The 12,113-nt window shown below is 38.3% G+C and overlaps 1 protein-coding gene across 2 annotated transcripts in view; it reads left to right on the top strand.

Annotated features, from left to right (window-relative positions):
- LOC126174782 (histone deacetylase HDAC1) overlaps positions 1–12,113 on the top strand; it is a 158,481-nt gene that overhangs the window by 109,255 nt on the left and 37,113 nt on the right. For both annotated transcript variants that reach the window (XM_049921132.1, XM_049921131.1), the window contains exon 6: positions 1,956–2,205. In XM_049921132.1, coding sequence (XP_049777089.1) covers positions 1,956–2,205 — 250 coding nt within the window. The remainder of the gene's footprint in view (positions 1–1,955; positions 2,206–12,113) is intronic.

The following is a 12,113-nucleotide window of genomic DNA, read 5'->3' as shown; positions in this document are numbered from 1 at the left end:
GATCATATCCTGGTGTTCACACTGAAAGGAAAAGTAGATGACCATGTTCTTTCAGTGTCTTGGGCAGTGTTCGCAGCTGTAGGTTTGCATCCTCCTTGCTTTTTTGTCAATATTCTGTTTGATGAAAATGATGATGCAGTTCCACAATCATTGGGTTAGAATATTATTTATCTGATGTGACTTGTATTAGAAAACGTTAAGGTAATAATATTGTATTGAGCCCCTGTGCTGCTTCAGCTATAAGTCAGCTTCTACCATAAAATACAGAATTTTTCCATTTAAATAAAATTAATAGGGGTTTGGTCAGGTTTGCTACCAAACAAGAAAATAGAAATTTGTTCTCTTTCAACTTATGTCCTATGCTTTTAATAGATAATGACAATTTTCCAATCATTCATTTTATTAACTGAAGTTGAAAGCTGTTAACAGTGTGACATCTGACAGCACGTTTGTAGGAGACACATCAAATAATTTTTCCCTTTGATGGTGGTTTTCCAAAAGTCTCCTGCATCTTGTGTATGCCTGAGTTTTGGATTTCTTCTCTTAGCCACTGACAAATGTCACTCTCTCTCCTGCTTGTGTCCTTTCCCTTTCTCCATTCAGAAGAATTGTTCTGTTTGAAAGTAAAATTATGTAATGCCTAATTCAACAAGTATCAGTTAAATAATTACTTACTCATTAGTTTTTTAAAGGTCTATATCAGACATCTTTGGTATTGTATTTACTGTTGCTCGCTATGCAGACAATGTTGGCCTGATCCTGTTGTCTTGATATATATTTTCTAACCATGATAAACATGTTGCCTGTATTTAACGTCTTTACTTGTGGAAAATACTTGAACTAATTGCACAAAGAGTCAAAGGTCAGGCAGTGGGGAATCCATTTATTCTGCGCAAGTTACATTAGCACACCAATGATTGCTAATATGAGTAGTACAGCTGCTGTTTGTACACACTGCAGAATACATACTACATATTTCAATAAAAAGGAGAGTGGAGGTACCTCTGAAGAAATTATCACAAATAGTGAGCAGCAAACTCACTCACAGTCTTCTGAAGTTGTGTAAAGAAGAGAAACTGGGGCTTACCAAGAATGATGGAAATTGTTAGAGCAAATAAAGCTAACACTTAGTACACCGTCAACAGAGATTTAGATGTTTTCTTTTTACAATTATCTGCCTGCATCTGCAACCTAAATCCAATTAAATCAGTTTGGAACATAATTAAACAAAAAATATTTGCAAGAAATGTTAAACTTGAAAACTTAAAAAGGGGCTGTCACAAAACTGCAAGAAAGAAGTGGTGGTGGAAGACTGAGCTAAATTGTGGGCATACGTAACAATTATTAAAAAGAGATGTGAATTAATGGAGCAGGATATTGGAAAGGCCATAATACCAGTAGTGATGATGAAAGTGACTGGACACACACATTGTGATATACATTGAATAGAAAGGAAATTCTATTCAACTGCAACAGAAATTGGTCATACAGCTGATGAAACCACAATTTAAAGACTTGAAGACTTTCACAGCAGTCAGTAATAATAAGCATTTAATGGTAAGTAATATTTTTGATTCATTTAACAAGCATGAGATGCATTGACATGTATTTCCCCACTGCTGATATTTTGAAATTGAATGTACTTCAGATCCTCCTCCCTGTGCAGTAACACAATTTCTGTCAAAAGACATGAGCACTCTCACTGCACAGTGCTAAAGTTATGTCAGGAAAATGATAAAGTGCAACCTATTATTATTTGTGTCATGTGAGCTGTTTCCTATGTTGTAGGAGGAACTTCTAATATGCTATTGAGAAGTTTTTGCTTTGTTGACAATTTTAGCTTGTAAATTACATCTTACTCTTGGAATTATGTTATGTTTTAAAGTTTTCTATAATTCTTATTTTATTTAAGTATCTCTTTTGAACTGTTGTGTATTTTAATCTGTTTCAAACAGGCCATGGGAAGTGTGTGGAATTTGTAAAAAAATATGGACTACCATTTTTAATGGTCGGTGGTGGTGGCTACACGATACGGAATGTTTCACGATGTTGGACTTATGAGACTTCAGTAGCTCTTGGTGTTGAAATAGCCAATGAATTGCCATACAACGATTATTTTGAATATTTTGGTCCAGATTTTAAACTGCACATTAGTCCATCTAACATGGCAAATCAGAATACACCTGAATACTTGGAGAAGATTAAGTAAGTGGATTTTAGTAAATTTAAAAAAAGGTAGTTGTTTGCAGTTGACTTAAGGAAAGAAATGTGAGTGTGCGCGCATGCGCGCTTCGATGGACACATGCGTGCGTTGCTGTCATGCGTGTTTACAGTGGCAATCAGTTTGCCTAACAGTATTTAATTGTTGAGTGAAAGAAATACTGACTGTGAGAAATGATTATTATTTCAAACATTGGGACCAGCAAGACTTAACGTACCTAAACATTAGGAAGTATTGGCTTATGAAGGTCATAGAAATAATTGTAATATTACAACAGTCCATTGCCAGATTACAGGGTTGAAAATTATCGAATGCAGTGCTTAGTCGTTGGTGTGCACATATTTTTGAAAATATGTTCAACTAATAGTATTGCAATTGCAATTTTAATGCTAAAAGATTGAAACAGCTCTATTGCCCAAGCAGCCGGAGATAGCGATCATATGTGTGAGAGGTCTACCTGCTTATGTGAAAGTGTTTTTTTTCTTTCTAGTCTGAAGAAGGCTTTGACCAAAAGCTTAGTGTGTAACAGTATTTTAATTTTTACAGTGAGTAGCAGTCTATGCTTAATAATATTTGTTAACTGCATTTTGTTATAGCCCCAACTGTCCAAGAATGCTGAAAAATAAAAAACAAAATGGGAAAAAAATGCTTGCAGCTGTTAAATATTCCCCAACATCACATCCCATTGTAACTGTGGTAGAAAAGGACAAAAACTGAAAATATTAAACCCAAAAGTCTCTTAGTTACTGGGGCTGAATGTCACAGGCAATTTATTTGTAACATGAAATCAAACAATGAAAATTCCACATAGAGCTACTTATTGTATAGAGAACACATCAAGTTGCTGACAGGCACAATTAAGACATTTACATACAGATTTCGGCCACAGCAATCATCAGTAAAAGAGGGACACACACCATTCACACATACAAGCAAGCACACCTCATGCGCACACGACCGTCAACTCCAGCAACTCGGACCGGAATGTAACATCACCAACGATGCAAGCAGCAATCTGGAGGGAGCAGGGAACAGGAAGGGGCGGGGACAGAGATTAACTGTGTCGGGTGGGAGTGTTCAGGGGCTAGAATGTCAACATCTACAGCGTCGCGAGGTTCTGGGACAGGGAGGTGGTGAAGAAAGGTGCAAAAAAAAGAAAGGACAGGGAAGCCTCCTGACACTGCACTGTTGACATTATAGTCCCTGCACACCCCACCAGACAGCATTCATCTCTCTCCCCACATGTACACTATCCCTTCCCCTCCCCTTCCCCTCTCCTGCCCCTTCCAGATTGCTGCTTGCATTCCATGTGATGTTGCTTTCCGGGCTAAGATACTGGAGTTGATTGTCGTGTGTGCGTGTGATGTGCTTGCTTGTTGGCATGAATGGTCTCTCTCTGTCTCTCTCTCTCTCTCTCTCTCTCTCTCTCTCTCTGTTTTACTGATAAAGACAATGGCCGAAAGCTATATGTAAGTGTCTTTTAATTGAGCCTGTCTGCAACTGAGCATATGTTCTTTACGGTAAGTAGCAATCTGTCTTTTCTTACATTATGTGTAGCATTATTTGAGTATCCAAGTAGCAGTATCCTATGCGCATTGTAAGGGTCAAAGTAAAACAATTGTGACTGTAAACCTAATTTGAAAAGGTTCTTGAGCTCCTTATATGTCATCACATAACACAGAATTTGAAATGACTTTAACTCCTGGAAATTGCTTTAAATATCACTATAGTTTCTCACAGACAAAACTTATTGTTCAGTGCAGTATGTCATTATCAAGCCAACGGAAAAGATTGTTCTCTCAGGCGTAAATGATAGGCAAGCAAACAGCATTCGATCTAGTTCAATTTGCATTCACTGGTTCTTGCTCATCTTATGCTGGTCATTCATCTTTCAGCAAACCATCAGTAGAAGTTAGCATGTTCTCTGCTTCAGTGGTCATAGCATTGAGATAATTTTTCTGCAAATTACTTTTGTTATTTAACATGAGTTGGGTGATTTAGGAAATTATTAAAAGAGGATGTAATGTTGTTAAAGAATATAGAAAGTATAGATGCATGTCAGACCCAAAGGGGCCCACAGACCAAAATTCCAGGAGAAAGATACACACTTGGTAGAAAATTGGCGAAGCACTCAAAAGTCCAGCTGGGTCTGTGAAAGATCAAAAGTCCAGCTGGGTCTGTGAAAGAAATGCTTCAGTTAGGTGGGGTGTAGATACACAAGCTTTTGTGTCCTTTTTATTATTAAAAACGAATACTACAAAAAATGTCCTTGATAATAAAAAAATATGAATAGATACTAATAGTATGTGGATTGAAGTAAAATAAAAAATATGGAAAAGACCTGATCAATCTTCTGCTTTAAATTCATGGTCATTGTAACTACATCACAGATGTATAAATCTTATTTTTTGGTGCTTCTAATATTTTTCATGTTATAACCGAAATATCATGTTATATCGTCTCCGAAAACTATAGCAATAGCCTATTGACAAGTCATAAATAATTTTACTTTCCATTAATAAAATGTAAATAACTTTCTCTTTGTTAATGGAATCCTTGAGTTTATTGTATATGCCAGTGCAGACATCAGGAACTATCTGAGATATACCTGTTACTGAAATGGGAAATGATTATTAACTTAACCATTTCACCTGCTGAGAACCAGGCATTTTTTGGGTTATGTTGCTTTTCACTATTTAGCACCCTGCTTTTAAAATCATCCCTATCCCTTACCACCTGCACCCTCTCCTACTCCCCTCCAATGCAATGAGAAGCCAGTGGAAACCATCAACCAACATATATGTAAGGTTTTGGAATAATGCTAAGGCTAGTATTACACTGTCAAATTTCTGTGACAAAGTTGCTTTGTCAAATATATTTGACATAGTGTAATAGAGAACCTTTGTCAAATTTATTTGATCATATCTAGAGCGTTACCTGCGATTTGATCAAAGAAAGTGATAGTCTTCCGTTAACTCCAAGTGGCTAGCATGTATAAACATGCTGTAAAACCATTATGTGCTGTGTATGTGGAGTAGAGAACCAAATTCAAAATGTGGAGGAGGTCATATTTCAAAGTGTATTATGACGTTATAAATATGAAAAGACATAATCTGGGATGAAATAAAATATATTTCCTTTTTTGGACTTGGAGATGGAAATCCGCTCTCTTTCTTCAAAGTGAATTCGAATAGTCTGCACTGACAGATTTGTATAGGAAACCAAAACCAGGAAATATTCACGTTAAGGTTATTGTCACCACTGGTGTTTATTTTTCATTGAAAAGGGAGTTATAGAACTGTTGTTGTATGCCAAGACCAGAAAATTAGCACAGATGGTAATGGATGATGCAGCAGTGGTAGCTGAAACTGAATATTAATTTAGTTTTGTATTAAATGTAATGGAATATATGCTGACTGTAGGTTAAGAAATGCAGAAGAGTGTACCATGGCCGCCTATATTAGAAAACTAAATGGTACACGCAAGACACAGAAGCAAGAACAAAGCCAAAAGGTTTTTTATAAGAATAAATAGCAAGTAATGTCCAAGAAAATAAAAATTGTGCCTAGTTTTGAATGTATTACAGTGACCTGAAATCCATAAAGAAATTTGTGAAATGAACTATAATCGGCATAAAGCATCAGAAAGCACCGTATGGCTATAATTAAAGTGCAGCTACTCCCAATGTTCCAGTGTGGACTGTAATTGTTGCATGACAGCAAAATATGGCAGATATTGTAATGTGTTACTGTGGACCCGATTTATGCTGGAAAAAAGACTGGTGCTGTGAATTCAAGGAAGACATACAGAAATGTTTCCATATGTAATTGATAAGGAATGATGTGGGCAAAAAAGGCATAATGTTGACTTTTATGTTTGTCACTTCCACAATTTGTTCAATATGAGCACTGGACACATTGATAAGATGTTGCGTTCATCAAACAATGTGATCAACAGTTACTCGCAGCAGTTCCAGTGCAATCTGAGCAATATTTTCCTGTATACTGTTCTTCAGATCAGGTAGAGACTGAAAAGTCCCTGGTAAATTAGCTCTTTTAGATAGTCACAGAACCAAAAGACCCATGGACTCAGATCGGGCGATCTTGCAGGCTATGCAATAGGAGAACATCCGGAGATAACATTTTCGTGGAAGGTTGCATTAAGCAGATCTGCCACTGGAAGAATAACATATTGCATGAAAACAATGGTTTCCACACAGTTGTGCTATTCCAAATCAGGACTCACATGCTGTAAAAGGAGGTATCGATAATGTGCAAATTTTCACGGTACTCACTCTCTGGGTGTATTCTCTTCAAAGAAGAACGGACCAAAACTGAAGGTGCTTGTGAATCCGCATCACATAGTCACGTACTGCGAGTGCAGCAGCTCTTCAAGCAGAACATGCGGTTCAACAGTACCCCAAATTCCACAGTTCTTTGTATTCACAGCATTCTCTAGTGTAAAATGTGCCTCACCAACCCATAGAAAATTATCCGGGCACAAGTCATCAACTTCGATGTGTGTCAGAAACTGAAGAGCAGATGCAGAATGTCGCTGCGGATCATGAGGTTTCAGTTGTTGTACTGTGTGTATCTTGTGCGGGTACCAGTGTAAAATAGACTGCAAAACTTTCTGTACTGTTGACCATGGAATAGACAATTCTTTTGACACTGCACAAGTACTAGACTACTCGAGAGATGTACTACATGGTCAGTTACAGCTACCCCAACAGTAATGTCCACTATGATAGGACACCTTCCTTACTTAGTTTTTCAAATTTCATTATAATCTTCTTTAAATCATATTATATGAATGCGTGGTGTCTGTTTCTTCGAAAGAACAGACTCTACGCAGACCCTGTGGCTGTGAAACACTATATGTAAATGGAAGGAGGATCACTGCCATCAGATGCAATGAGACATTAAGCAGAATCGGCGGCGTCAAACAAAAATGTGTATCAGATTGTGATTCGAACCTGGGATCTCCTACTTAGTAGGCAGCGTTATTGTAACTGCGTGGAATATCTCGGTATGCCTCATGGCCGATCCACACTTCCACTGAGCACCAGCACTGAGCCATCTCAAGTACGAATCCCAGTCCAGCACACAATTTCGCTCGACGCAACTGATTCCACTTAGTGTCTCACTGCAGCTGACAGCAGTGGTCCTCCTTACATTTATATATAGTGTTTCTTTCAGAGGAACAGACATCATTCATTCATGTAATTGATAAACCTGCCTGGGCAGATGGATACACTTTCTTCAGTGTGCATGCATAAAAGACATCGACCTCCTGTGGGAATCTCTGGGTAGCGAACAGGAGTATAATGGACAGGGACTGCGGGCAGGTGGCAGTGTGAATTGGCCGTGAGGCTTATGGAGATAGTACATGCATTTGCAATAACGCTGTGTCCGGATGGCACAGTGGTTACTGCACCTGCCTAGTAAGTAGGAGATCCTGGGTTCGAATCCTGGTCTGGTTCACAGTTGTGCTTGGCGCCACTGATTCTGCTTAATTTTTCGTGCAGCTGACAGCAGTGATCCTTTTTCCACTTACATAGACTTCTTTACATCATCTAGCGACATCATGCCTCTCCTCAGACCTTTCAGTCAGTAATACACTCCCAATGCAGCACTGTAATTGCTGCTGTCCATAAAGAGTTTCACTAATGGCACACAGTCTCTTTTCTCAATAGCTGTACTGTTAACTGTCATTAGGGCTTGTCAAATTACAGCGTGCTTGTCATACTATCATACAAACAGTGTACAGTGCAAGATTTGCGTTTGGTCGCCACAGTTGGAATGAATTTTGTTTTCCAGCATAAATTGATTCCACATTAACACATCAGTATATCTACCAAGTGTCACTGCCATACGATAATTACAGCCCACATTAGACCTCTGCGATTAGCTCAACTTTAATTCTGATCACCTGGTACTTGGTGAGCATGCGGGTATACTCATAACCAATTCTTTTTGTACTTCAATCAGGTTACAATTCATTTCTCATGTTAAAGGATTGCTGATACTGTTACGACTTGGCTACTATGAACTGTATACATGACATTGCCAAATAGCTCAGTTGCTTAAAAGTTGAGAAATTAATAGTAGTGGATGTTGGACATAAATATACAAAAGAGACTGGGAATATAAATAGTTAGAGATGGTGGAAACAGGTGAGGAATAAGATTGTAGAGGAGAAGATTAAAACTAAAGAACAAAACTACAGAAACTACCAGATATGCTGGAGGAAGCAGTGAATAAATAAAGAAATGGATTGATGAGGGGTTGAAAGATACGGCACAGTCCACAGTGGACCATGGCAGTAATGAGGAGTCAAAATGGGTTGGCAGGAGAAATGAAAAGGGGAAAAAAAAATTTTTTTTTTTAAATTTCTAGTAAGTTGTATAAATTTTTGAATTAATGACTTGAGAATATATCTTAATATGTAGCACTGTATATATGAATTATAAATGTGTTTTAATTGTCTATTTTGTTCAGTAGTACTGTTTGTCATAGATGTGTCAGAAAAAAGTTAAAACTGTTTTCTAACTGCATAAACACAAAAAAGTGCCCACATTAAACAAAAGAAGTGACAAGACAGTATTAGTAGTAGTCACCACCAGCTAGTCTTAAAGGGACAAAATGTTCTGGGCAGTCTAGATATTGTTGTTCACTGCAGCATTCCTGATATAAATTGCTGTTTTTCAGAAAGTTTTGTTTTTAGTTTCTGAGTATCAACCAATCAATAGGCGATAAAATATTGCGTCTCACCAAGGATCTTATCATTTACCTGACTCTACATTATTTAACACCAGGTTCCTACATCTTAATCTGTACTCTACAAGCCATCTTACAGTGTGTGGCAGAGAGTGGTTTGTGTAGCACTATCACTCCCCCCTTTCCTTTTACAGTCACAAATGTTTTGCGGAAAGAACAATTGACGGTAAGCCTCTACGTGTGAACAAATCTGATTTTATCTTCATGGTCTTTTAGTGATGTATACATAGGTGGAAGCAATATATGTGCTAAGACAAAAAAATGATGATGTGCAATGAAGGAATTATCCGAGTGGGACAGAAACTGGTAGATGTTGGCCCTTACGCAAGCAGTTAATCAGTGTTGAATTGATTGATGAAGGTGTAGAAAGTCCCCATGCAGAATGTTTTGTCAAAATCTATGTGACTGGAGCATTAGATCATCAAAAATGGAAGGCTCTGTCCATAATACTCCAAATGTTTTAAAGTGCGGAGGGATCTGGCAACCTTGTTGGTCAAGGTAGGGTTTGTCAAGCTTGAAGACGAGCAATAGAAACTCTCACCATGTGTGGGTGGTTGTTATATTGCTGAAATATGAGCCTAGGATGGCATTCCATGAAGGAAAACAAAATGGATTGTAGAATATCATTGAAATACTGCAGTGCTATAAGGGTGCTGCGAACGACAACCAAAGGGGTCATGACGTGTAGAGAAATGTCACTCCAGACTTCCACTCCTGGTTGTCAGGCCCTGTATTTGGTAACAAAAAAATGGTTCAAACGGCTCTGAGCACTATGGGACTTAACTTCTAAGGTCATCAGTCCCCTAGAACTTAGAACTACTTAAACCTAACTAACCTAAGGACATCACACACATCCATGCCCGAGGCAGGATTCGAACCTGCGACCGTAGTGGTAGTGCGGTTCCAGACTGTAGCGCCTAGAACCGCTTGGCCACCACGGCCGGCATTTGGTAACAGTCAGGTTGGTATCCCACTGCTGTCCTCAGCATCTCCAGACATGTCTTTACAGGTCATGGGGCTCATTTCTAACAGGGGAAACTCCCCAGCACACCCTCCTCAGATTTAGTGGTAAGATTGCCCAGTGGATAGCCCATCAAAAACTGGACACAAATAAAGGATGAAAACAGGAAGGAGGAGTACTGAATTGTGAAAAACGATCCAAGAACAAGAAGTGCTATAAAGAGCAGCCTGAAACAGCATTGTCATCATGGGTAAGGTTTCATGGTGTTGGACTCCCAAGCGGGCAAGCTGTTTTCAAAACTCCCTTGTGTCGTTATTATTATTATTATTATTATTATTATTATTATTATTGTCATAATTATTGTTATTATTATTATTATTATTATTATTATTATTATTATTATTATTATTATTTTATTTTGATTTATTTGTTTATTTATTTATTTCCAGAACATTATGTACTGTCCGCCTGCTCATTGAAATGTTTGTTCTTTTTCTGTGGTCTTGGCAGTTGTCATATTATAGATTGGTTATGGAATATGAGTCATGGTAAGAATACCTTTCTGTCACAAGTAAATGTGATGAATAGTCGGAGCAGGCGATATACCACATAGTATGTCTCACAGAAATGAAAACAACAAGTAAAGGGGTGTGAACTATGTTACAACAAAAAATTCGAGTCAAAGCTTCCAAAACAGAACACAACTTCAAAAACATTGAAAACGTGTTTTGGCAGAGCACAGAGAATTTGAGTGATTGTGAAACTGTTGCATCCATTTGTTGTAGATTATGTGACAAACTATTATGTTTCTGTCATTTCCTTGGAAGTAATCAAATTCACACTCACACAAACACCAATATCGGGCAAGGAGGCATATCTCATTCTCTTACCAGTCATACAAATTAAGTTCATAAATGAGAGATTCCTGTCATATGACACACATATTGTCATTAATGCCCTGTATATCACACAAGACACTGGAGGATTCAGTTGACTTCTCACCTTGTCATCAAACATTTGAGGTGGCTGGAGACTCCTCGGACAGCATTGGGTTATCAGCCTGACTGTCGCCCACCATATGGTCTGATAACCAGCAGTAATGATCTTGGGTGCCATTTATTTTCATAGCAGAACCACTCTGGTTATCATCCACAGCTGTCCTTGCTGGGCTTACCTTTCAGATCGCCAGATCTATACCCATTGCGGAACATTTGGAGTATTATGGGCAGAGCCCTCCAATCATTTCAGGATTTTTTTGTTGTAACATGCTGATTGGGCAGAATCTGGCACAATATCCATCAGGAAGATATCCAACAACTGTGTCAATGTCAAGCCGAATAAGTGCTTGCATAAGGGCTAAAGGTGGACCAGTGCATTATTGAGTTATTCAATTTGTGAAACTCTTTCTCCTTACTAAATCATCCAATTTTTCTGAAATTGTAATCATTTGTTTGTCTGTAGAGGCGCATTTCTGTCCCATTCTGATAATTGTGACACAGTATATCATTTTCTTTTTTCGCCTTAGAACGTATTTGTTGACTCTTCTACGAATGTACAAACTTGGAACTTTAACAATAAACTGCACCTTAATGCAGAATGCCTCTCTTGCAGTGTCTGCCACTAGAGTTGCTTGCTGAATGATCATGTTTTTCTTTGGATTATTTCTACTTCTTCTATAAAGCCTACAGATCCCATACTGATTAACAGTACTAAAGTATTGGTCGAATGAGGGTTTTTTAAGCTGCCTCTGCTGTTGACGGACTACATAAAGTTCCTGAGGACTCTTCCGACGAATCTACACTATGTGATCAAAACTATCTGGACACCCCCAAAAATGTTTTTCATATTAGGTGAATTGTGCTGCCACCTACTGCCAGGTACTCCATATAAGTAACCTAAGTAGTCATTAGACATCATGAGAGAGCAGAAAGGGGACGCTCCGCGGAATTCACGGACTTCAAATGTGGTCAAGTGATTGTGTGTCACTTGTGTCATACGTCTGTACGCAAGATTTCCACACTCCTAAACATCCCTAGACCCACTGTTTCTGATGTGATACTGAAGTGGAAACACGAAGGGACCTCTTCTGTTGACTGACAGAGACTGCCGGCAGTTGAAGAGAGTCGTAATGTGTAATAGGCAGACATCTATC

The sequence above is a fragment of the Schistocerca cancellata genome, chromosome 3 (genome assembly GCF_023864275.1).
Source record: "Schistocerca cancellata isolate TAMUIC-IGC-003103 chromosome 3, iqSchCanc2.1, whole genome shotgun sequence".
NCBI classification, from domain to species: Eukaryota; Metazoa; Arthropoda; class Insecta; order Orthoptera; family Acrididae; genus Schistocerca; species Schistocerca cancellata.
The sequence above is the reverse complement of the archived record's forward strand: the minus strand, read 5'-3'. Positions and strand labels throughout refer to the sequence as shown.